This window comes from Mobula birostris, chromosome X (genome assembly GCF_030028105.1).
Source record: "Mobula birostris isolate sMobBir1 chromosome X, sMobBir1.hap1, whole genome shotgun sequence".
In the NCBI taxonomy this organism is placed as follows: domain Eukaryota; kingdom Metazoa; phylum Chordata; class Chondrichthyes; order Myliobatiformes; family Myliobatidae; genus Mobula; species Mobula birostris.
Window position 1 is genome coordinate 40475565 of NC_092402.1, and position 27496 is coordinate 40503060.

At 37.5% G+C, this 27496-nt stretch overlaps 1 protein-coding gene across 3 annotated transcripts; it reads left to right on the forward strand.

The window, feature by feature from the left end:
• Positions 1 to 8: 8 nt before the first annotated feature.
• On the forward strand, positions 9 to 27122 carry becn1 (beclin 1, autophagy related). Of its 3 annotated transcripts, XM_072249442.1 has the most exons (13): positions 9 to 103; positions 3913 to 4041; positions 6752 to 6819; positions 8198 to 8256; positions 11815 to 11905; positions 13953 to 14089; positions 15257 to 15451; positions 16623 to 16769; positions 18563 to 18712; positions 20284 to 20344; positions 21583 to 21725; positions 24825 to 24841; positions 26502 to 26588. In XM_072249442.1, exons 1-13 carry the CDS (start codon positions 43 to 45, stop codon positions 26507 to 26509), a joined length of 1266 nt encoding a protein of 421 aa, XP_072105543.1. In that variant the 5' UTR covers positions 9 to 42; the 3' UTR covers positions 26510 to 26588. The 3 variants fall into 3 exon arrangements, with proteins under 3 accessions (XP_072105543.1, XP_072105542.1, XP_072105541.1); XM_072249441.1 differs by lacking the exon at positions 24825 to 24841 and having other exon boundaries at positions 26502 to 27122; XM_072249440.1 differs by having other exon boundaries at positions 24825 to 26595.
• Positions 27123 to 27496: the final 374 nt, after the last annotated feature.

The following is a 27496-nucleotide window of genomic DNA, read 5'->3' on the forward strand; positions in this document are numbered from 1 at the left end:
CTTGAGGGGGAAGGAGAAAGAAAGTCCGGAGACGGAAATTGAATGTTAAGTGGTGAAGTTTGTTCTTTTGGGGCAACACCGTGGGATGGGTTTGGGCTGAACGGTCAGCAGTTGTTTTACATTTATCTGGGCCGGAGGGCGGGTTAGATAGGCGTGTGTGTGTGTGTCTGTTTCCTTTGTTGATACTGGAAGTTATCCTTGGCAAGTGGGGATGGGGGTGGGGAAGCGTTCTTTGGTTCTATTTTCCTTTAATTCATCTGTGTATTTATTACAAGTATAAAGTAAAGCGGTGCGTTGTGATGGCGTCTTAAAAATGCAAATCATGATAACAATCTGAATGGGCCTGCATCTGTAAAACAGAAACGAAACGAAGTTTTAGGTCAGTGATATTTGAAAGACTGCTGACCTGAAACTGCGATTATTTCTCTTTCCGCTGATACTCGTTACTCGCTGATCTGAGTCCTTCGGCATTTTCTGCGTGTTTTCCCACATTTGCAGTTTGTACTTCTGTTTATAATTGTAACAGTGTTATTTGCGATGTTCTGTTATTGTCAAGATCTGGCAGAGGCAGGTAGTTTTAGTATTGAGTCCTCTGCAAAGATTAGGCAAAAAAAAGAGAAAGTAATGGTTTAATTGTGAAGGAAAATTGCTGGCAGCATTTGAAATTGTCAGTATTTCTGCATGAGACATGATTGTATACATGGCCTTGGCAAGGTCCCCAGGGGAGCTAGTACACTAGGCTAGAGCTTATGGGATCCAAGGAATTTAAGTAGACTGATTAAAATTGGCTTGGTAATGGGAGGGTTGCCATGAAGAGTGGCTTTTGCATTTGCGAGTCAGTGACCAAGAGTGCATTGGTGCTGGGACCCCTATTTTTTATATGCTAATATTCTCGCTGTGACTGCAGAAACTATGATTAATAAATCTGCAGCTGATAGATAATGAGGAAGGTCCTGGAATGATATTGATCAGCTGGTCAGTTGAGCTGAGCCATGGCAGATGGATTTAATCCTGACATATCTAAAGAGATGCCTTTTGGTGGGCAAATAAAACTAGAATTATGCACTATGAATTATAGGGCCTTGAAGAACAAAGATCTTTGTCAATAAGGTCAAAGATCCCTGAAGTTGGTAGGTAGGTTGGTGAAGAAGGGGAATGTGATATTTGCCTTCATTATCTGGGGCTTAAAATATGAGAGAGGTGGTTGTTACTGGTATAACTTTATAAAACATTGGTTGGACTACAGGTAGAATGCCATGTGCAGTTCTTTTTGCCACACTATAGTAGGAACGTGAATCAGATGCAGAGAAGATTCACCAGGTTGCTTGTTGGGACGGGGCACTTAACCTATGAGGAGAGATTGGATAGGTCATATTTGTTTTTCTAGGAAGAGAAGAGGGTAAATGGGGACTAGATGAGGTGTATAAAGTTAGAAGAAGAAACCTTTTCCCATGGAAGATGTGTCAAAGACCAGAAGGCATAGCTTTTTAAGTGAAAAATAAGAGTATTAGGGGAATTCTAAGGAAGGATGTTTTTATTCAATGGAGTGGTTGAGAGGAGTGCTTAAGATGGTGGTGGAGGCACACTTAAGAAGTAACAGCACAAGCATTTGAATCACCAAGATACAAGCTAGAGAAAAAGTGGTGATGGTGGGCTGAAGGTCCTGTGTCTGTGATGTACGATTATTTTTCAATCAATTGCATAAGGAGCTTCTATTCCTGTTAAATGTGGTGAGTTATTTTAACAATGGTTACATATTGACACAATTATACATTTTCACTTTCCTTTTTTACATGGAGGTTGGTGAGTGTGGAATGATATGTTATAGAATTGGAGAAACTTTTGCCACTTTGTCTATGCGCTGAGTGGGGGGGAGGGGGGAAACTGCCTGAAATGTTATTCTACCTGCTGGCACTTGGTCTCTAGCCCTACAGATTATTGCCCTTTGCTCCTGTTAATCTCACAATTGCTCTAAATCTATGATCTGCAGTCTTTAGCCTTCTAAGGGGAAGCATCCTTTTTATTCAGTCTCAACCCTTCAAAATTCTATTCATTCTCTTCTGTTCTGAAGAAAACCATCTCAACCTATGCAATTGTTCTTTGTACCTAAAATCCTGGCAATATTCTCAAATCTTTGTGTACTCATATATTTCCTGCAAGTTAGTGGCCAGAACTGCACGATTGTACTAACTAATGTTGTATGCAGTTCTAACATCATCTCCCTTTTATGTCTTGTTTAAAAAGCAAGCTTATCTTTATGCAAACAACAGGAATTCTGCAGATGCTGGAAATTCAAGCAACACACATAAAAGTTGCTGCTTATCTTTATGCCTTTAGTTATCAACATGGTCTTTTCCTTATGACGATCTAAGGACAGACACTCCAAAGTCCCTCTTTTCATGTCATTCAGTATCCTATTTATCTTGCCTTATTATGCATCTTCTAAATGTATGACTTTTCTGTTTTGAATTCTATTTGCTGTTTTTCTGCCCCACTAACCAGACATTTGTATCTTCCCATAGTCTAAATCTTTACTACCCAGTGTCAACTGTACAGCTAGTTTGTATAACTTTTGCAAACTACCATCCTTCAACCTCTCAATCTAAATAATTAATACATATTGCCAAAAGAAAGGGATTGAATCTCATGAAACTCCACTGGTAGCATTCTTCAATCACAGAAATCTCGGTCAACCATAATGCATTTGTTTCCTGCATTGAACCAATTTTGGATCCAATTCGCCACTCTCCCATTGGATTACATAAGCATTTTATACCAGCCTAATCAAAATACTGCTTTTAAAAAAACAAGACAACATTATTATGTAGTCAGCCCTCATTAACTTCTGAAAAAAAATCAGTCAAGTTAGTTTCCTCTCTAACTGCTTTTAATAGGCCAGAATGACATTGCCAGGTGTTGGGGTCCGTATCCGTTTAAAAATGAACTACTGAACATCAGTGAAATAGTGCTGAGTTCCTCCAGCCTTTTGTGTGTGTTATTGAACATCAGACATTCATGATAGTTGCATAGAGAGATGCTGATGTGGATGGTTGTGATGGTGTTTTGAGGGAGAGAATGGTTAGGAATCTCTAGATGGAAGACAGTTGGTATCAGGTTGCTATTTTGCTCTGGCTCCAGTTCCCATTAGGAGTTTGACTCAGTTTTTCTTTGTAGTTTAACTCTCCTCTGTTTGCTTTTCTCACAATTGTCTTAGCTATTCATCTACTCGGTATGACTCAAATTACCTTTATATCTCTACGTGCCTTCTATTGTCTCACCTTGGCATCAGTTTGTTCTTTTAACTACTGTACTTATAAATTGACCTTGTATAGAGCATCTATTAGAATTAGGATAACTTAAGAATTGAATCTATGATAATGACCCTTTAATTTTTAACATAATATTAATTTTGTATTGCTTATGAACTTAGCTCTGTAATCTTGATTCTGAAGAATGATAAATGTTCCCTCTCCCCCCCCGCCCTCATCCACAGTTACTGAGTTAGTATTGATTCCCTCCAGTGTTTTCACCTCTGCTTTCTGTTTTATGGATGAATATTTTGTCTTGCTATATACTTTTATAAATTGTTTTGAATTTTTTGATCCAAGTTATTTGGTCACAGAATTTATGCTGGCAAATTGCTCATAACCTGCGTAAGGGATGAATTTAATGAACCTAATTATATTGCCTTACTGTGTAATGAACAATCTGGAAGAACTCAGTGGATCAAGCAGCATCTGTGGGAGGGAAGAAATTTCAGCTCGAAACCCTGCACCAGGACCTTAAATTCTTTTTCTCTCACAAATGCTGCTCGACCAACTGAGTCCTCCAGCAGATTGTTTGTTAATCTAGCTTCCACCATCTGCCATCTCATGTCTGAGTTATCTTATTGCATGTTTTCCCATCTTGTAGAAATGGAGGGGTCAAAGACATCGAGTTCTACTATGCAGGTGAGCTTTGTATGCCAGCGTTGCAGCCAACCTCTCAAGCTGGATACATCCTTCAATGTCTTGGATAAAGTCACGATTCAGGAACTCACAGGTATGAGATATTAATAAATGTTTTTGTTATTGTCATTAATGGCTGTATTGGTAGTACACCCTTCTCAGTCAAATGGTTGCAGTTGGAGATTCAGTTTTTGGATGTGATGATGTGGCGTCTTGCAGATGGATGAAAATACTCTGATGGACAGTAAGTAGTTAAGTGTTACCACCCCGAACCCCATGTCATACCCAGTATTAATCTCTTCATCAACTATTTTTGGTATTTTTACATTTTATTTTGTTTTGGATCTTGCTGTGTGCAGATTCTGTTCTGTTTTTTAAACCAGTGAGTACATCTCAATGAATACTTATTTAGCTGTTAAGAATCCAATGGTCAAAAAAGATGCTACATAATTTCAATGATGGATTTATTGTTGAATTTAATTTAGAGTAATTTAGTTTTTTTGTTCTAAGTGATAATCCAGAATCAATAATTTAAGATGTCATGTGCTTATGGGAAAAATTAATTGGATATATTTTTAATATCTTCCTCTTGTAACCAATATTATTTGTCGTCTCTTAAGACCCCAAAACATTCAATGGACTAAATGTTTCTGTAAACTTTCCCAAACTTAATACAGAGCACCATGGTTAAAAAACAATGTACTCTGTTATTGGTAAACCACTATGTTTTTCGGTGCAACAGAAAGTTGCTGGATTTGATCAGTTTTCAGCTTTTGTGTTGGTGATGGTATTAGTTCAGTGGTGATATCCATGTTCACGTTTGGCTCTTTGTCTTTATGCCAATGAGGAGGAATTAAACTTGAGCAGAATTGAAGTGCTGAGGGTTTCTGGTATGCTCTGCACTGGTGGCTGAGATTAAAGATCTATTAGTGAGACTTGCAAGGAATAGGCAAATTACTTGCTGTTGTGTCAGGGAACAATTATAGTTAGGAAGTGCAAAGCCTTTTAGTAGCGATCAAAGAAGTGCTGGCTGAATATGGAAAAACCTGAGGGTAGTAAAGATGGAGTAAACCTTTTGGTGAAAGAGTGTTTTAGAAAATGCAAGAAGGTGGGAGCAGTGGGTGAAGGTGAGAAAGGGAACTGCTGATCCATAAATTTGGCCCTTTCAAATCTCTAATCTTAGAAAGGTATTTCTCAGCCCCAAAGTTATAAGTTTTATTTAAAACTCTTGATAATGTCATGCGTGTAGTGGGAACAATAGACTTGTGAAGTGTTTTGAACACAAAAATATTCCAAGGGTCTTCACCGAGATATAAGGAAAAGGTTCATCACAGATAGATTGGGGGTGATGGAGGCATAAAGGGAGATGGTTGGATTGGAAGAGCCTGGACTTGTAGGCAAAAAAAAAGAAACAAAATAGTGTAAATGCTTAGCAACTCAGGCAGCATTTGAGGAGAAAATTAGTGTTGATCCCAAAAATTAACATTTCAGACAAAACAAGGTTTCTTCCTCAGATAAAACTGTGGCAGACAATATAGAGAAATTGGTTATCATAGGAAAGGGAGAGACTCAACGACAAAGTAATGATGGAGCTGGATGAGAGGGGTTGGTAAAGTTATTAGTTTACAACACAAAGTAGATGGGAGAAAATGAATAAAATCTGGAAAATACAACTGCCAAAAATATTTGATAAAATGACTGGAATTGTTGGTTATCTAAATTCGGCATTAGCTCCAAAAGTAGTAATAGGCTGCCATTGCCCAGTGATTGATGACAATGGTAGATAAAGTGAGATAGAGACACAAAAAACTGATGAAGGGTCTTTGACCTTAAATAGTAACTGTTTCTGTCTGTACAGGTGCTGCCTAACTTGAGTATTTCCAGCATTTTCTGTTTTAGTTTCTAATTTCAAGCCTGTGCAGTTCTTCATACTTTTTTAGAAATGACTGGCATTGGGTAAAGTCTGTCATGGAGTGGAATATGGCTGTGTAAGAGCAGCAGGTTACAAAGGTCAGAATTGAAATGACCAGGGTGTGACTTTAAACATGCAAAGGAGAATTTTAAAAATGAGATGCCAGACACTAATGGGAATCATAAGGTTGGGCAAACAAGACAGTTAACTTATAGTAGGAGTCTGAAAATGAGAACACTGCATTTGTCAATTAGGCAGGTGACAAAAGGATATACTAGGGGGTTTGATAAAAGACTAATTTACAGAGAGGTGACACAGCGTTGAAAAATGGAAGCTATCTCTGAGGGAGTGCTGAGTGACTTTATAAATTAATTTTGTGTGATGGAATAGTATAATAAAAACAGCCTTGTATGAAGTAAGGAAATGCTGCTGGTTCTTAAGCCTATCACCTCTACTGGGGAATAGGGCATCAACCACAGCTCACTAGAATCCTCTGTCCTGTGTAGCCCATTGAAGATCCTTCCTCTCCCAGGGATAAGGTTCTTGGAGCTTCTGCTGGCGTTTCTGTAGAGCTGAGTTTTTATGGGATGCGGTTGCTAGTCCCATGCCCAGCCCTCCTCCTCTTGCAGCTGGGCTTGGAATTGCCCATAGTGGAGTTAGAGAAATGCTTAGGATTTATATCATCTGAATAAACTGAAGTCCTGCTCACAACTTTAGTAACACTATCAGCAAGTTGTTGAATTCTTTGTGAAAATTTTTAGTCCATTATTTTCCTTTTCCAAATGTATTTAGTCAACTACTAGTTAACGTTATGTGGCTCATTTAAATTTATAGCATATTGAAATCAAAATTAATTATTAAAAAACTCAGTAAGACAATTTTTTTTTAATAGCTCCTTTAGTTACAGTTACTCCGGTAAAACCAGAAGAAGGCAGGGTGGAAGATGGCAGCTTCCCTGAGGTAGGAAATTAACCAGATATCTACAAATTTCAAAGTGTGTCTATTGTGTTTCTGGGGCTCCAACTACAGTTTAATTGTAATAAAAATTCTGGATTGTTGTCTGTGCTCAGTACAAGTATTGTGCTCTGCTTAAACTAGGAGATGTTGGCATTTATTGATCCTATTGTTTGAAATGGACAATGAGGACCTCATTATGTTTGTTTGATACAGTTTTGCAGCTTTATGGTGCAAATGGATATGATGGTGGATTGAGGATGGCAGGGTAGACAGTGAGGATGGAATCTTCCTGTGGACGCGGTGCATCATTCTTATTGCTATCTTTAGCATATATGTACTTTCATAAAACATTGGTATTGTTTAGAAAAACTTAAGTTATGAATTTTTAGAACACTCTCTTCCTCAAGGGCAGTAGAAGCAGTATCTTTGAACATCCATAAGGCAGACATAGTTGATAGGCAAGGGGTGAAAGGTAGATGGGAATGCTAGGTTGAGATTGCTAGCAGATCAGTTGTGATCTGATTGGAAAGCAGAACAGGCTGAGTGCACTACTCCAGATATTGTAAGTTCATTTTTTTTAAATAATTAAAACAATAGAACAAAATATGCTGTATGCACACACATTTAAAAATGATGAATTGTTTAAATTAAATCAATGGGTAGGAAATAACTTCCTATTCTTTGTTTAGCCTCACTAATTTAATTCAATCCGAGGAAGTTTATGCTCCACTTAATTTGCAGTCCATCAGAGCAGTGCAGTGATTTTAATGATAGCATTTAGCTGAACATAATGCTGGACTTCAACCTGAGGTTGGGTGTCCAGTTAAATGCATAAAGGCCAACAGTAATAGAGTTGTCAGTTGTTATGAGCTGAACCAATAATTTCTGGAGGGGATTAGTATTTGTTTTCTATTTAGAGAGTTGGTCTCAAGTTACAGAATAGCTGAAAAAATTAACAATCTCAAAATAGCTGTGGTTTAAGAGAAAGTCTTTGTTGCCTTTCCTGGCAAAAACAAGCAGATGAGCCAGTGTTACACCATTAGAGATGTTAAGGTGGCTGCTCATTGTCCAGATCCCTTGGGGGAGAAAAATAGGGATTACCTACTGCACTATATTTCACACACAACTTTTATAACTAGAACAGGTTAATAAGTCTTTCATCCCTTGGTTTTGTAGAATCTTGATATAAATTAGCTCACCAGCAAACCCATAACTGCCTGTCAAAGTAACTAATTTTTAAGTTTTGGTTTTGGGTATTAGTTCAGTGCCACAATAGGTATGTGATTTTATAACAGTAATTCCACTAATTAAATTATTTCAGGAAGTGTGCAACTTGATAATCATTTTCATCGGTTTTTACTAAAAACACTTTATTTTTCAGGAAATTTGTATGGAAAACAAGCCGGATGGTGTATCCAGAAAATACATCCCTCCAGCTCGGTAAAGACAAATGATTTCATTCTTTTTATATGGGGCGATTTTTAAAAATTTTTTTGCTATGACAAAGGCCATTCACTTATCAATCAACAGTATAAATACTGATGAACTAAATTTTGTTTCACGTGTTGGGTAATAAACTTTGGAGAAACTTTTCTTGTTGCTAGATGATTATCAGATAAAATCTCTTTCCTGCCATTCTGTCAGGAATGACAAAGTAGATCCCTTGACTTGCTTTTACAATACCTTTTCATAGTGGTAGGATGTCATTTGGATTGCTATACTAATGCCCGAAAAAAAAAAAAAAAAAAAAATAAATGGTGGTTTGTAGAAGGAAAATAAATTGAGCAAGTGGGTGTGGTGCATTATGCTGCATTTACTTTTCAAAATTTTCTTGGCTTTTGCTGTGGGTAATTCTGCTTTGCAGAATAGGCTAATGTATTTTATCAAATTGTTTTGCATGTTATTGCTGACCCATGTAAAGCAAAAAATTCCTATGCTAGCACCATTGGTGATGTTGAGTGAGCTGTTGTTTGACAATACAAACAGGATAGTCATCCAGTGGCAACTGAGGATAGATTTAAGAGCTAGAGATCAGATACAGTGGATTTTGGTTAATCAGGGCAGCAGCTGATTTGGGACAGCTCTTAAAGAACAAAAACAATTGAGAAAATTGCTGGGGTTCCCCATGTTTAATTGGGATATTATGCCGTTTAATTGAGGCTGGAGAATGTTGCATGTATGTCGTGTGGCTGTTAGATACTACACTGTGCTTAGAGCAAACAGTTTTTAAATAGTGGTCACTTGCATGTGCTTGTGTTCAAAAGGCAGTGATTTTTGTTACTGATAGTTGGCAAGTAATAAGCAGTCAGACCATTCAGAACTGTTTTGCTCACTGCGGTTTCAAGCATTCAGGCTTGGAGATGCCAGAAACTGCTGGGAGTGAAAATGAAACGATCTCACTATTTCAACAATTTATAAACCATGATGAATTTGAAGGTATTGACAAACATCTTGTATCCTATAATTAAAATGAACATTTGGAGGATGCATCCATCGAAAACATTGTTTGAAGGCAGTCCATTGTTTGCACTATGTGTCTGCACTGATCTTGTTCAGTTACAGTCAATCAGAAGAACTCATCAGTGTACACTGGATGAATTCCTCCGTTGATAAAACTATGTTAGTTCCTATTAGTTGTAGTACTGTAGTAGTATGGGTAGTGTTGTAATTTATTGTGTATTTCATTTAAGTACATAATTTGTTACTCACTTAAAACAGTAGTTTACCTTTAATTTTATACCTTTTTAACTGTTTCCATGCAACTTTGGCTAATTGGGGCAGCGGCTTAATTGGGCCAAAATGTACTGATCCCGATGTGTCCCAATTAACTGGAATCCACTGTATATTTTATTGTTATACTAGTATTATTGACAATAAGTTAATCATTTAAAATACCAGAGGGTCCAACTGCAGCTTGCGGTGCCTTACACCTCTCAATGTGTTTCACACTCAAAGTAATATGTTGTATATTAGCCATATATACATTGGCATGCAAAAGTTTGGGCACCTCTGGTCAAAATTTCTGTTACTGTGAATAGCTAAGTGAGTAAAAGATGAACTGATTTCCAGAAGGTATATAGTTAAAGGTGACACATTTCTTTAATATTTTAAGCAAGATTACTTTTTTATTTCCATCTTTTACAGTTTCAAAATAACAAAAAAGGAAAAGGGCCCAAAGCAAAAGTTTGGGCACCCTGCATGGTCAGTACTTAGTAACACCCCCTTTGGCAAGTATCACAACTTGTAAATGCTTTCTGTCACCAGCTAAGAGTCTTTCAATTCTTGTTTGGGGGATTTCCACCCATTCTCCCTTGTAAAAGGCTTCTAGTTCTGTGAGATTCTTGGGCCGTCTTGCATGCACTGCTCTTTTGAGGCCTATCCACAGATTCTTGATGAAGCTTAAGTCGGGGGACTGTGAGGGCCATGACAAAACTTTCAGCTTGCGCCTCTTGAGGTAGTCCATTGTGGATTTTGAGGTGTGTTTAGGATCATTATCCTGTTGTAGAAGCCATCCTCTTTTTATCTTCAGCTTTTTTTTTTTATATACAGACGGTGTGATGTTTGCTTCCAGAATTTGCTGGTATTTAATTGAATTCATTCTTCCCTCTACCAGTGAAATGTTCCTCGTGCTACTGGCTGCAACACAAGCCCAAAGCATGATCGATCCACCCCCGTGCTTAACAGTTGAAGAGGTGTTCTTTTCATGAAATTATGCACCCTTTTTTCTCCAAACATACCTTTGCTCATTGCGACCAAAAAGTTCTATTTTAACTTCATCGGTCCACAGGACTTGTTTCCAAAATGCATCAGGCTTGTTTAGATGTTCCTTTGCACACTTCTGACGCTGAATTTTGTGGTGAGGATGCAGGAAAGGTTTTCTTCTGATGACTCTTCCATGAAGGTCATATTTGTGCAGGTGTCTCTGCAAAGTAGAACAGTGCACCACCACTCTGCTAAATCTTCCTGAAGGTCTTTTGCAGTTCAATCGGGGGTTTTGATTTGCCTTTCTAGCAATCCTACAAGCAGTTCTCTCGGAAAGTTTCCTTGGTCTTCTATACCTCAACTTGATCTCCACTGTTCCTGTTAACTGCCATTTCTTAATTACATTATGAACTGAGGAAACGGCTACCTGAAAACACTTTGCTATCTTCTTATAGCCTTCTCCTGCTTTGTGGGCATCATTTATTTTAATTTTCAGAGTGCTCGGCAGCTGCTTAGAGGAGCCCATGGCTGCTGGCTGCTGACTGTTGGGACAAGGTTTGAGGAGTCAGGGTATTTATAAAGTTTAGAAATTTGCATCACCTGGCCTTTCCTAACGATGATTGTGAACACCATAGCCCTAACAAGCTAATTAAGGTCTGAGACCTTGGTAAAAGTTATCTGAGAGCTCAAATCTCTTGGGATGCCCGAACCTTTGCATGGTGCTCCTTTCCTCCCCCCTCCCCCATTCTAAAATTGTACAAAACAAAAATAATACACTAATCTTGCTTAAAGTGTTGAAAAGAATGTTTCATCTTTAACTTTGACTTTTGGAGATCATTTCATCTTCTACTCACTTAGCTATTCACAGTAACAGAAATTTTGACCAGGGGTGTCCAAACTTTTGCATGTCACTGTATTTCATGGAATTTCATCCCACCCTGAGAGGGCAGGGAAGGAAAGTGCACTTCTCCCTTCCAATTATGCTCTCTAACAAGCTAGTCTGTTTTTAATGTAGAATTTCTTGTAGCAGTTTGCAATGAATTAGTGAAATCATTCAAACAAGTTAAAATTAAAATTTCCATCTATAAACAAGCTATTAAAATACATGGGATGTTCTTAATTGTGTTAATTTAGTAATATTTTTATCAGGCTCTATGTGTTGGAAGTGGAAATAATACAAAGTTATATTCAAAGAAACATAGTACATAGAATTGTATGACTTTTTATTTAACTAATAAAATCCTGAACTATTTTGTTTGCGTTAGGAACTTGTTAACAGGCCATAATCTTTTGTAGGATGTTGTCCACTGAAAGTGCTAATAGTTTTACATTAATTGGAGAAGCTTCTGATGGTGGGACAATGGAAAATTTAAGTCGAAGGCTCAAGGTAGGTTTGTCTTTAACATTCAATTATAGTTAAAGTCAGTATTTTAAATTTAAGTATGTCTTACAAGCAAAAATATCTAAGTGAGATAATGTACACCTTGATAAAACAGATTAACAAGTCTATAGGAAGTAAAATGTTTAACAAGGAGTGATGCTCACAGTAAGTGAACATTATATTTAAGACTTGAAAAAATCTATGATTTGTTCAGTTTCATTTATAAAAATTAATTTAAAAGTTGGTGTTGTGTAATGTCCCCTCTATTATTTTATTCATTTTAAATAAGGAAAGATTGGACCAATTAGGCTCATGTTCATTGGAGTTTAGAAGGATGAAAGGTATCCAGACAGACCTGATTCAGGGAGATGTCAATGTCTTAGTTAACAAATCAATGCCATTGAATCTCTGGTGTGGCCTTGTACCATTAATCAAAATAGTTACAGCTGTGGTCCATGTGACAAGGAAGTGGGGTGGGGTAAGACAACAGTCGTTGAGGAACAGTTTCCAAATGACTTCCAGACTTTAAAAAAAATTAAACATCATCTCAATACATCCCTTGGAATGGTGACAACCACTTGCACGGGAGATCTCCTTCATATGACTGCTTTGCAGAATAAGTACTTTCACACTGGAAAGGGACCCAAACTACAGCCTGTTCCTGGCATTCTCACAGGACACATTTAAGTAATTACTGCAGTATACAAAGCTGGGAAGCTCTGATAAAAGAGCCAGCAACCTTCCCCATCATTTAAATACAGCAACCTTCAGCTGGTGACTATTAGAAAAGTGTCCTTTACCTCTACATCTTATAAATTACTCAGTCTGCCCAGTTACCCTCCCTTATCATTCCTGAGAAATGATCACAGCCATCATGTGTTACATGACAATGTGCTCATAGTAGTGTATCTTTCACCTCACTGCAGCAGAGTCACAGAGTATCCAGTACATCCCTACAAATAAACTCATGGAATAATTAAGAGACACACAATTAATAGCTTAGCCTCCATAGGACCCTTGATGTTGGATTAATGATTGTTCAAATGAATAGTAATTTGAAAAATGTCATCCCAAGAAAGGAAGCAAATATTCAGTGTTACACTCTGATTTACAGTACTTCCTGTTCCATTAATCACCAAGCTGTCCTTATTTAAATAATTCTCCTATAAAGTTCCCAGTTGAATTGACTTTATTTCTTATATCCTTCACGTACATGAGGAGTAAAACGTAAAAATCTTTATATTACATCTCTGTCTAAGTGTGCAATGTGCAATCATGTTATTTATAATTTATAATACATAGAACAGTCAATGTAACATAGAAATACACTCAAATCAGTGTGAGTTAATCAGTCTGATGGCCTGGTGGAAGAAGCTGTCCTGGAGCCTGTTGGTCCTGGCTTTTATGCTGCAGTACAGTTTCCCGGATGGTAGCAGCTGGAATAGATTGTGGTTGGGGTGACTCAGGTCCCCAATGATCCTTCATACCTGGGAGCCCACAGTAAAATGTCAAGGTGTCTTTCAAAAATATAGGCAATTTCAAAGCACTGGGCCAAAATTTAAGCATGTGATTATAATTCTCCCATTACTGCAGGTTCAGTTCTCCAGCATTTCCACCACCCTCCTCCAAGTCTTGCTCCTGCTTTTACGTTGAAGCTCCTACATCAACCTTTGTCCTTTTGGCGTTGCACTTGCGTTCATTCACGCAGTGACAGAGCACTGAAAATAATCAGAGTTTCCAGCATGGAGATTGGCTCTTTGGCCCATTGAGTTGGCAATGTTCATCAAACATTGTTGACTAGGAATGAACATCACCAATAACCTGACCTACTCCAACCACGTAGATGCTATGGCCAAAAAAGGGTGCCAACGCCATTTATTCATCTTTGCCTGGATAGGTGGAGTTCTCTGTACATTTCCAACATGATTGACATAATATCAGGATGTTAACTGATACTGACGTAGTTCTGTTCTTTTTCTGGAAAGTAACTGTAACAGAGGAAATACGTGGCATATGCAGGGTATGCACTGATTCTGTCCTTGTTTTGAAATAGGTGACTAGTGATCTGTTTGACATAATGTCTGGTCAGACAGATGTGGACCACCCTCTTTGTGAAGAGTGTACAGATACGTTGCTGGATCAATTAGACCAACAGCTGAATGTTACAGAAAATGAATGCCAGAATTACAAGTATGTCATTGATATTAGTTATACTGTAGAACTATTATCCAGATCTATTTCAGTTGTGGGGGGGGGGGCACAGAAACTTTAGTTAAAGGAGTCAAGACTGCAAAGTTATAGTATTCTTGCAATTAACCAGGCTTAACTTTATAGTCAGTTCTTCTTTGGATTGTCATCCCACTATTTTTATTTTAAAATAAAACTATTCCTATTTTTATGTAGTACCTCACTATTTTTGTTAGCTTTTGCACTATTTTTCTTTGTTTCAAGGTCAAGTTTATTGTCATTCAACTATACACATATAAGCTAAGCAAAATATCGTTTTTCTGGGGGAAAGTGCAAACACACAGCACATGTAGTTATGATCCAGTACATACAGTCACAAAATATCAGCACATGTCCCTGAGTGGCATGGCCTGAAGATTGACGTAAAGTGCATGTATATGTAAGACAGTATTTACTCTATTTCTTATTATAATGTATACTATATTTTGTGTTGCACTGTAGTGCTGCCACAAAACAACAAATTTTACAACATGTGTAAGTGATAATAAACCTGATTCTGAGCCATCTCTTTGAGCTTAAACTCTCAATGTTAAGCTTGAATCTAAATTCTATAAATCCAGAGACAGCAAAGCAAACAGACTGTTCCTTAAGCCATATGAATCAATTTGAATCATAAGCTGGTGCTTGTAAATCAATCCATCCCCTAGAGTGACTGGACAGAGATGATTTCAGTTATGATTTTTTTAAAAAAAAGTATTTCTAAAAGAAATCTTGCACTAAAATTATAATGTGCAGCAGCAGTAAAACTCATCCTTCTCTTCATTTGTTGCTGTTCCCGAGGTCTGCATTTATTCCCATTTCTGATTGCCCTTCAGAAGGAGGGAGTACATTGCTGTCTTTTAACAGTGCAGCTCCTTAATATTTTGCTGCTGGCATAGCAGACTCAATAGGCTGAATGGCTGAGTACTGCTATTTTCAATCCTCAAGTATCTTCCACTCTCCAACTGTAATGGAAGCAAGTTATCCCCAGCCCCAAGGGATTCCCTAAGAGAAAGATTGCACCATAATGTTTTTTTCTAATGTTTTAGAGTAACATCTTCAAAATTACTTTGGTTTTGTTGAATATAATGCCTACAGCTAAAAAGAGTGATTAAAGTGTTCTTGGTGTAGGAACTGTTTAGAGATCCTTCAGCAAATGAGTCAGGAAGATGAAGAACAGCTTCTGGAAGAGCTAAAAATGCTGAACTCTGAAGAGGACCATCTAATCCAGGAACTTGGAAATGTAGAAGAGAAACGGAAGAAAGTAGCAGATGATTTGGCCAAGGTTAGAGCAGAGACTGACAGACTCAATCAAGAGGAAGCCCAGTGAGTAAACAATCGTCAATGTAATCGTTTCTGTCTGGTCGTCTGTAAATTTACTACTGTTTAATAGAAGTACACATTAAACTCTCCGTCCTTACCTGGGTTCTTGAATCTCGTACCAAATGTTAAAGAGAAAATAGAGGCAAAACTTTACATGAAGTAGCATGTTTTAAACAATGATCTCCCTTCTCTTTCTCCAAGACCTCTAGTCAAAAGGCTAGATTAGGATGGCATGGCAGTGTAGTGGTTCGTATAATTTTCCAGCACCAGCGACCCGTGTTTAATTCCACACAGGTCTATAAAGAGTTTGTACGTTCTCCGTGTGACGGTTTCCTTTAGATGCTCCAGTTTCCTCCCACATTCCAAAGACATCCGAGTTCGTAGGCTAACTGGTGGCATAGGCTCATTGGGCCGGTAGGACTTGTTAACATGTTATATCTCTGAATTTTTAAAAAATTGCTCAATAAATTGATGTTAATTTAAATGAATGACATATTTCTCATTAATATTAGTGCAGATGGAGCCAACAATGGACTTGGTGAAGAAGAAAGGCTTAAGGATATTGAATGCTACTTTTGTCACGTTATATAAATTTTGAAGCAGTTCAGAATTTTATTGCAATTCTCCTTTTCATGTAAGCCAGAAACTTACCATCAGCATTTCAGAACAAAATTATGAGTTGTAAGTTAAAAACACAGATCCTCCCCACCTTATTAACACCCGACTTCTGTAGAGCCCATACATGTGAGCAAGCTGTTAGGAGACCAGTGGTATGGATTTGCCTGCTGCTGCAGGGCTGCAAGCATCTTCTGCTACCTGGGAATTTGGTATGCAGTCGCACTTCTGACTTGCGAACTATCTGAGTTACAAACAGTTCACAGGAATGGAACCCTGACATGACCTGGGGATTGCCTGGACAAAAATTCAGAAGAATGAGTCTGCTCCAGCATTTGAAAAGGTTTTCAGCCTCCATTCTACTTTGCTGATTTACATCCATTGGTTCCTGCTGTTTCTAAAAAAAAATATTAGTGCAAATTTTTTTTTGGCACCCCTTCAGTAAACTTTGTTACACTAAGGTTTTTGTTGTTTTCATGTATCTATAACTTGTGTAAACAAAAGTCATTGCTGACTGTGACCATTCTAAGATTAACAGCGCATTTTGCTTGTGTACAAGGTACCAGAGAGAGTACTCTGAATTCAAAAGACAACAGCTGGAGCTTGATGATGAGTTAAAGAGTGTTGACAATCAAATGCGATATGCTCAAATTCAGCTCGACAAACTCAAGAAAACCAATGTTTTCAATGCTACATTCCACATATGGTGAGGACCAGTCACCTTGTATCTGTGTTAAACTGATCAGCTTTTATTGTTGTTGTCATCAGTGGATTTTTGTGTTAATGAACATGTTAAGGTGACGTTCTAATCAATTAATGATTTAAATTTGGGATGCTGATAAGTCTATAACGATGGACTGGTGTCACCTAAGAAGCAGTTATTAATGCTGTGACAGGATGTAAATTTATTCTCATTGCTGTCTTGCTTCTGGATTCTTTTATATCTGTTGCTTTGTATTCACTGAAAGCTTATTCAGAAACCGTGGAACATAGGGGGTATTGTTTTTGATATGTGAACAAAGTGGGTTTCCATTTTTAATTAGTGAGGATGGGTTTGGAATTAAGTAAACTGAGGTTTGCTTTTCCCTGCTATACAATAATGCTTACAAAAATAAAACTGTGAACAACTTATACTGGCCTAAACCCACTTAATTGCTCATGCGGGTGTAACTGGTGGTGAGGGTTCAATGGGTTGGAAGGGCCCATTACTACGTTGTATCTCTGAATAATAATAAGTAAGAAGTGGGATCTACAACAGCCATCGTAACAATACGATGTGACCTCTGGGTGTAGGATTTGTTCCAGGATTATCACGGAAAATATGCAAGAATATTTTTTGTTTTTGCAAATATGCAAGAGTTTTTTTTAAGGGGATTGTTAGCATTGGAATATTCAAGACAATACAGTAAGGAGTTTCAACTGTAGCCCCGAGTCTCTACCATTTGACTCATCCTCAGCAATTTACATCTGATTGTATTTAAATTTACTGTCTTTCTTTCTTGGTCTTGATCATTAGTCATTGTTATGTGCGTTAAATGTGGGTTCTCAAAAGTACTGAAAGCATTGATTATGAATGTAAAGAATGAAAAGGCATTGCATGTTTTATTCTTGTAAATATGTTTTTATTATGAAGTTTATTCTGATATATAAAAATACCGTCCCTTCAAACTGTCCGGTGGGGGCGTGCCTTATTATTGTCAAAAGCAGCTTCTGTTGTGATTAGTTTAGAAGGTGCAGCTGCTTTTCCCATTGGTGTCCAGTTTCAAATATTCTGGATGTATAAGCTAGCACACGGAAGGGGCTTGCTCTCTTCCTTTATTTAAGACAAGACCATTGGGAAGGTGTGCTTTGCACGCACTTTTAACTAAGTATGTTTGTTGAATGTACGTATGTTGATTATTCAGCTTTGTAGTTTCTGTAACTTGGGGAACATGAATGTTTGGTTGAATTTTTACGTTTATAAATAAATGATTAATATACTTATTCACAGAGAGTGCTTTCTGTATCACTCGCCAGACCTACAAACCTCATTGAACATTACACTGATAACATATAAAACTCCTTGTAAATTTCATCCAGTCCATTATCAAATTACTCTTTGCCCACCACACTTGGTTGATTGTGATTCCCTGTGTGAAAGGTACAGGAAATGTGTCACAACTTAAGTTATTGTTGCTAATTTTGTGTGCAAGTTTGATGTGATATTGGAAGGGACATTATAATTAACATTTTCATTGTATGCATAATATCACATCTTTAGTTATGTTTATTTACCAAAGTTAAATCTTTTCTTGAGTTTCACTGGCATAAGTTATAACAGACCAGATTAAAAACTACTTGTCACACCTGAATCTTGTAGTCATGACCTGAAATTTTGACTGTTTATTCCCCTCCAAAGACATTGCTGAGTTCCTCCAGCATTTTGTGTGATTTGCCTTGTATTGTTTGTGCATTTTTATTTTGATGTAATTTTTCATTACTGAGCAATTTGAATTACAGGCACAGTGGACAGTTTGGCACTATCAATAACTTCAGACTAGGGCGTCTACCAAGTGTTCCTGTTGAGTGGAATGAGATTAATGCAGCTTGGGGACAGACTGTGCTACTTCTGCATTCACTGGCTAACAAGATGGAACTTCGATTTCAAAGGTGCATTCTGAAACTGCATTTGGTGTGTGAAACTTGTAATTACAAATCTTCAAGTGAGCTGGTTTAAGTACTCTAAATGATAAGTAACTTAAGAGCCAGATGAGCAATTCATTACAGAAGTAAGGACAAAATTGTTTGTGCTTTAATAATTTCAAATAGAAGGAAAGAAATTTTAGGGAAAAAGAATATTTCCTTCAGCATACATTAACAGAATATAAATATGTATCCATCACCTAGGCCATGCCCTCCTCTCATTGGTACGATAAGGGAGGGGGTACAGAAGCTTGAAGGCACACATTCAACAATTTAGAATAGCTTCTTCTTCCCCGCCATCAGATTTCTGAATGCACGTTGAACCTATGAACACTGCCTCACTACTTTTTTTTCTCTTTTTGCATATATATTACATAGTTGTACCACTATGATAGGCAATTGGTTGCAGATATATTTCAAGGTTGGGGAGATTTGATATGCCACCCAAGATGCCTGCAACTTTCTATAGATGTATCCTGGACAGCATTCTAACTGGCTGCATCACAGACTGGTATGGGGGTGGGGGTAATCACTGCACAGGATCGAAATAAGCTGCAGGAAGTTGTAAACTCGGTTAAATCAATCATGGGCACTAGCCTTCCCAGCATCCAGGACATCTTCAAGGAACAATATCTCAAAAAGGCGGCATCCATCGTTAAGGACCTCCATCACCTAGGACATGCTCCTCTCATTGCTACGATTAGGGAGGAGGTACAGAAGCCTGAAGGCACACATTCAACAATTCAGGAACAGCTTCTTCCTCTCCGCCATCAGATTTCTGAATGCACATTAAACCCATGAGCACTGCCTCACTACTTTTTTTCCCTCTTTTTGCACTGCTTACTTCTGATATGAACTACATGAATAAGAAAAAGTTAGCCAACACCAGGTCTAGTACTGCATTTTATTTCAACTAAAATTTTTACCTGATGGAGCTGATGCAGGACAGTTCTTGGTGAGGACATTACTTTTCTAGTTTGTCCTCAACTATGCACTAGAACCCAATTAGCAGCTCCTGTTCTGAATGTGACTGGCAAAACAAAAAATGGCAGAGATGGGGCTTCTTCGATTTGTAAGCCTTTAGTGAACACCAATACATGAGCTCTGAGTACCCTAAATATTGTTCCGTTCACGATCATAGGTTTAGGAAAACAAAAGGCCCAAAATAGGAATATAGTCATTGAGATCGGCGCCTTTTAAAGTTGAGGCAGTACTAGGTTGTATTAGCTTTGCAGATTTTTCTTCATATTCAGTTATTCCAACAGGACTTGCTGCAAGCTATCTCATCATTGTACTTTGGAAAATTGTTATTAACAATTGATGACATTCTTCCCCCCCCCCCCCCCCCCCCCCACATCGTATGCTCTATCAGAGAAGCAAGGAAGTGTTGGTGATACCTTTTGATGTCGAGAGTTTTCTTATAAGATTGACTGCAAGGAACCAAACAGTTTATATGGAACTTGTCTGAAAATGCAATTTCTTTTTTTAAAAAAAAGCATACAAACCTTTTTTATTTATTAGGTGTTTCTATTTTGTAGGTATCGCCTAGTTCCTTATGGAAATCATTCATACCTGGAATCACTTACAGACAGAACCAAGGTCTGTATCTTGGTAGTAAAATAATCCTTGCTGAGTTAACAAAAATTACTTTGACCATATTTTTGTTTTCTGCTAATAAACCGATTTAAAAGTTGTAATCTGAAAACAGAATAAGGTGCTTAAAGTGAAATAATTTTCAAAAAGTTGTAAGTTTTGAAAAGGAGAAATAACCAGGTTTCAAATGTTACTGCTTTAAGATAATGGGTTAGATACTCTCTCTTGAATAAAGAGTTAAAAGTCCACTGTCAACATGAAACTAACATGACTATAAATTAAATGAATTTGGGAACATCTCATACCTCATCTATTTGAGGCCAATGTCTGTAGCACTAGTCATTTAATCTCATTAGAATGATTTTGTGTGTCTTGCAATTAAGCTGACGGCATGTGTATGTGTAAGTGATGAGGAGGAAATGTTTTAGCATGCAGCATAACTGCTACAATTGGAAACATTTCACTCCCATTGGTCTTTTTTTTGGGTCATTTTTGCTGTTTATAAATGGATATACTATACTTGGCTATTCTCACAGAAAAGGGTATTGCAAGCATTGGTTTATATGATATACTGTTAACTTTCTGTTTGGTAAATGATGGTTAATGATCAGAAATAAGATGATGGTAGCTAGATGCAAAGTTTATACATCAGTCTAATAGAGTGATGGATGCAAGTTTGCATTTTCTTATCCCACAGTCTTCCCAGTTCAGCAGTGTCATTTGGGGAGGAACTAAAGAGAGGTCACATATAGGCTGTCTCTAGGAGTGAGAGGGTTCTACTTTCAGATGCCTATAAGATATTTTGATCCATAAGTTAGAAAATGCACAAAAATCAGTTGATATGATAAGAAAACCTTCATGGTACTGTAATGATTAGCACCAAAAGCACACAATACTGAAGAGAACAAACAATTGACAAAAGTGAAGGAGGGAAACTAGTTCTGTCCTTTGTAGGAGCAAACTGATGCTGGACTTTTGAATTGAAAAACATTATGGGAGCTTGCCTGCATGTACGGATGTCTGTAATCTGGGGATGGCCTTTGTTACTTAGTGGAAAGTGAAATCCTTAGCCCCCTTCTGCACTTTCCTCATTCTTGGTTGATAATTCCAGTAATGGAAGAACAGAGGGTGTTCAATCATTAAATACAGAAGAAGTCAAGCAAAGTACTTCTTGGCAGTGGGTGGAGGGAGCAAGGAATATTTTTTTTTTAGTTTTGTACCTGGAATTTAATTTTCTGTTTTAGGAGCTGCCCTTGTATTGTTCTGGGGGACTGCGATTCTTCTGGGATAATAAATTTGATCATGCTATGGTGGCTTTTCTGGACTGTGTACAACAATTTAAGGAAGAGGTCGAAAGAGGTGACACTGGCTTCTGTTTACCATACAGGTATTTAGATTGGTTAACTAGTCAAATCTAATTCTAGTCAAAAATCATGTAAGACTTCCATTCAAATGGCATTATCAGTAGCAAAGTATGCCTTCACTAAATTTACCAATTTAAAAAACAAAATAGGAACCAGTGTTCAATAAGTGTGTGTTATGTTTCTCCTTTTGTTCTGGATGTTGTCACCTGGGAGTGACAACACATAGAACAGAAACAAAGCCCTGTGTTGCATAATCAGTCAGACATTTTCCTCTTGAAGAAAATGGAATTTAATGCACACTGCAGCACAATCCATTTCCAAAAACACTTTCATCCCCAAAGTAACAAAAACACATTCTACTGATTCCAAGTAAATTCCTGCAAGAGATCTTTTGGTTTCCATTACTATTGATTTTGTAATCCTCCTTGTATTGTGACTGTATTGTGGTACTTATGGTCAAAAATCAGCATGCTATTTTTAAAGTATATGAAGAATCAAAACTGTCAGTTTGTCTGCAGTTCTTATAAACTCTGCATGTTTCAATATATAAACATCATGCTTACTACAATGCAAAGTTAATACCTGAGTGTATGAAATGAAGTCAAATGAGGATGATAAAAACCTTAGTTAAAATGTGTAATAGATTTTGTATAAACGCATAGATGCCATTTTACAGCTACAGTTAATGACCAATATGTTGGCCATTAAGGGTTTTGTCATCCTTATACCCATAAGTCATAGAACATTACAGCATAGTATAGGCCTTTCAGCTGACAATATTGTGTTGACTTTTTAGTCTACTCATTCTAACACTTCCCTCTTACATAGCCCTCTATTTTCTATCATCCATGTGCCTATCTAAGAGGTTCTTGTATGCCCCTAATGTATCTACCTCAACTACCACCCCTGGCAGGGCGTTTCACACACTCACCACTTTCCTCCAATCACCTTAAAATTATGACCCCTCATATTATTTCTGCCCTGGGGAAAAGGTCTCTATCCACTCAATCTATGCCTTGTTATCTTGTACACCTCTTATCCTGTACACCTCTATCAAGTCACCTCTCATCCTCCTTTGCTTCAATGAGAAAAGCCCGAGCTTCACAACCTATCCTCATAAGGCATGCCCTCTAATCTAGGCAGCATCCTGGTAAACCTCATTTGTACCCTCGCCAAAGCTACCGCAACTTGGGTTGTTTCCTCTGGAGCGGTGGTGGCTGAGGGGTGATCTGATAGAAGTTTATAAGATTGAAAAGCATGGGTACAGTGGACAGACAGTATCTCTTTTCCAGGGTTGAAATGTCTAATACTAGAGGCATACATTTCAGGTAAGAGGGGAGTAATTTCAAAGGAGATGTGAGGGGCAAATTTTTAAGAGTTGTGGGCGTCTGGAATGTGCTGCGTGGGGTGGTGATAGAGGTAAAACCATTAGAGACTTTTAAGAGACATTTGGATGCATGAATGTGAGGAATGGATGTTGTATAGGCAGAAGGGATTAGTTGACCATTTAATTACTAATTTAATTGGTTCAGCACAACATTATGGACAAAAGGACCTGTTCCTATGCTGTTCTGTTCTAAATTCCTATAATGAGGCAACCAGAATTTAACACTTGGAATATTATGTTATCTAACCAGGGTTTTATAGAAATACAACCTTATTGGGCGGCTCTTGAACTCAATCCAACACACCATGCACCTGAACAACCCTACCAACTTGTGCAGCAACTTTGAGGGATCTATGGATGTGAACCCCAAGGTCCCTCTGTTCCCGCACAATGCTTCGTATCCTGCCATTAACCCTGTATTCTGCCGTCAAATTTGACCTTCCAAAGTGGATCATTTCACAAGGAGGAAAAGTAATACATTTGCAGAACATCTTGTACTATTATTAATTCACTACTCCTGAGAAAGGTAATGACTTTCTCATTGGCATGGATAGGTAATTGGTTAACCAATAGAAAACAGAGTTGGGATACATGGGTGTTTCTCTGGTTGGCAATTGGTGGTAAGCGGTGTGCTGCAAGGGTTGGTGTGGGGCCTGCAGTTGTTTACGGTATGCATTAACTATCTGGAAGAGAGGACTGTGTAGTGGATCCAGGTTTGCTGATGACACTAAACTGAATGGAAAAGCAAATTGTGCAGAGGATACGAAGAGTCTGCAGAGATATAAATAGGTAAGCGAGTGGGTAAGGGTCTGGTAGATGGAGTACAATGTTGGTAAATGCAAGTTATCCACTTTAGAAGGAAAAATGGAAGATCGGATTATTTAAGTGGTAAGATTGCAGCATGCTGCTGTGCAGAAAGACTTGGGAGTGCTTGTGCATGAATTGCAAAAAGTTGGTTTACAGGTGCAGCAGGCTGTCAAGAAGGCAAATGGAATGTTGGCCTTCATTGCTAGAGGGATTGAATTTAAGAGCAGGGAGGTTATGCCGCAACTGTATAGGGTACTGGTGAGGCCACATCTGGAATACTGCGTGCAGTTCTGGTTTCCTTACTTGAGGAAGGATATACTGGTTTTGGAGGCGGTGCAGTGGAAGTTCACCAGGTTGATTCCAGAGATGAGGGGGTTAGACTATGAGGAGAGATTGTGTCGCCTGGGACTGTACTCACTGGAATTCAGAAGGGTGAGAGGAGATCTTATTGAAACCTATAAAATTATGCAAGGGTTAGGTAAAGTAGAGGCAGCAAAGTTGTTTCCACTGGTAGGTGAGACTAGAACTAGGGGATATAGCCTCAAGGTTCAGGAGAGTAAATTTAGGATGGAGATGAGGAGGAACTTATTTTCCCAAAGAGTGGTGAATCTGTGGAATTCTCTGCCCAATGAAGCAGTGGAGGCTACCTCAGTAAATGTATTTAAGACCAGGCTGGATAGATTTTTGCATAGTAGAATAATTAAGGGTTATGAGGAAAAGGCAGATAGGTGGAGATGAGTCTATGATCAGATCAGCCATGATCTTATTGAATGGTGGAGCAGGCACAACAGGCCAGATGGCCTACTCCTGCTCCTATTTTTTGTGTTCTTATGACTGAAATGAGCTCAGTCTAGTGAAGAAATGTCATTGGGTTCAATAATGACAGTTAACTTTGTTTTCAGTTACTTTTGTTACTTTTCCAATATAGGATGGATGTGGAAAAAGGTAAGATTGAAGACACAGGAGGAAGTGGAGGATCTTATTCTATTAAAACTCAATTCAACTCTGAAGAACAGTGGACTAAAGCACTCAAGTTTATGCTTACCAATTTGAAATGGGGACTGGCCTGGGTATCTTCTCAATTCTACAACAGATAATTGCACACTATATTTCCTTCTTGAATCTACAAAGGTTTTGCTGAATATTGTTTCTTAATTTAGCCTGTCATTATTGCTTGTAGAAAGCTGTATGCTTTCCTAGAGGAATCATCCACATCATCATCAAATGTGGGGAGAAATTGGAGAACTGGCTAGTACAGTGGATTTGTCTTTCATCTCTGGACACTGTTCCAAATTAGATAGTTGAAACTGTTGGCTATTTGTATGAAATGGGTTACTTTAGTTATTTTTAGTGTAGTTAAATAAGCCTGAGGTTGCATCCCAAAGCTGTACCCAGTTCTCTCTTTGCTGGCCACAGGGTGAGTGGTGCAAGAAATTAAAACAAAGAATATGACCTGCTGGGGTAGGGTTTTTTAAATTCTGATACAGGCATACCATCAGAGTGGAGACCTCTTCTCTGCACCCTTCCTGAGATTACTTAATGCTGAGACTGAATGACTCAACATTAAAATCACTTTTTTTTAAAGCATAGAAATGGGGTAGGGTCAAAATAATTTGCTTTGTTGGTGAAATGTACAGCTAGATCTTTAGGGCATTATATACTGAATTAACGTGTGCTGCACAAATGCAATGGTCTTCTATATGCATATGAAATGATTGGAAATAACTTTGTTTTTTGATAAATCATTAGGATGGTATAAAGACTTTTTGAGGACAGATACAAAAGCTTTTCTGTGCCAATCCACTTTTTGTGGTATGGTCTCTAGATAACGTTGGATTGATTCAAGATTAACTTCATAAATCATGTATGCTTTAATGTTGAGTCATTAAAATGACAAATGTTAGGCACTTGGAAGTTATTACTCAACTGGACATATTGTTTTACATCATGGGTTGGAATGATTACAAGAGACTATAAATAATTTGGGAAAAGCCATTAAACACAAAAATAAATTTGTTGTCTGAACAATAAGTGAGATTGGTTCTGTTACAACTACCATCTCACACTTTCTCTTTAGTAATTATGTGTATATACTATAGTTCTATTTATAACAAATTAAGTTTAGTGCGTTGTGCTGCTGGTTGTAGATCATACACTGATGTCATGGCTGACTGGGCAGGATCCATTAATTAGTTGAGGCATGATGACATCCGCACTAAAAGATTAAATTTACAATGTAATCATTGCATAAATTCCATAATCTATTCTGCAGTGGAATACTGTAAGATAGCGGTGGTTTTATAATCTAAGGATATATTAAGCTTCTGTCAAAATAATTATTTCTGAGTAAAGGCTTGTTTACTTATCTGTGCATACACCTTGGTGTTCCATTTGAAATAGTGTAAATGGCTCCTTTTTATAAGGTGTTATAGAAAAACATCTAAAAATTCTGACAGATTTAAGAAATTAAGTATGATTTTCCATATTGTAACATGCCTTTACAAAATTGTTTCAATTGAAACTTTTAAAATATCCATACATTTTGAATATATTCTGAGTATAGTTTCATCTCTACAACATATTTCATTTAATCTTTTACTTGCAGTGAATTGATTTCCATATCTATTAATGGCCCAGCTGTTTCTATGTCTATCTATTGTCCGTATAAAGGAACTGGAGATTTGAGGAATTGAGAATACTACTGTTAGGATGTTGGATATATCCATATATGACAAAAATCTACAGCTACATACCATCTAAAGACTGATCTGGGAAAATAGAAACAATTTAATATAGACACATTTATAATTTAAAGTGACAAGTTTTTTTGGTTAAGGATGTGAACTACAATGAGATGTTTACTATAGTTTCTCCCATAAGGTGATATAACATGTAAGACGAAAAATTCAAGAGCTGAGAATTGATGTCTTTGGCAAGGTTTATATTCTTTAAATGCTAGCAGCTATAATCATGTACTTTTGTGCTTCAGCAAGCATTAGTTTACAAAATGGAGAAGCAGCTCTTTCATGTAAAAAGCTTGAACTTTGCATAACCTTTGCAGCCTTTATGTCGCTGAATTTTCAGCTTTGGAAACTGCAGCTTTGTGTGAATGTTCACAATATACGTATACAACTGGATAGGTGCAATGTATTACTGTATCTTAGTGCACTGTAATACAATGATGAAAGTGTTCACTTTCTATATGTAATAAAATGTACTCATAAACTGAAAAATTTTCTGGATTTATTATGTATACTTGTATAATTATTTGTATTTGGCTTTTTCCTGCTATGGTTATCCAGTATTCCAGAAGAAATGGTCATAACAAATAACCCTCATTTTTAGTTACATATTTAAGAAAATTAAGTATTACTAGTTTCAAAATCTTTAGTGATGAGCTGTCTTGACCAAAAATAACTATTTCTTATATTATCCCTGTTATGAGTTCAAGAGGGTAACATGATGGGAGATTGATGCAGCTTATAAACTGCTGCCTCAAAGCTCCAATGAACCAGCTTCAATTCTGTTCTCCATTACTATCTTTATGGAGTTTGCATATTGTCCCTGTGACTGTGTGAGTTTTCTCCAGGTGCTCCAGCT

Excerpts from the sequence above, each read along its gene's own strand:
- becn1 (XM_072249440.1), top strand. The coding sequence starts at position 43 with ATGTTAAGTGGTGAAGTTTGTTCTTTTGGGGCAACACCGTGGGATGGG. Across the intron at positions 6,820-8,197 it reads AAGATGGCAGCTTCCCTGAG|GAAATTTGTATGGAAAACAA; the intron begins GTAGGAAATTAA and ends TTTATTTTTCAG. Across the intron at positions 18,713-20,283 it reads ATGGAACTTCGATTTCAAAG|GTATCGCCTAGTTCCTTATG; the intron begins GTGCATTCTGAA and ends TCTATTTTGTAG.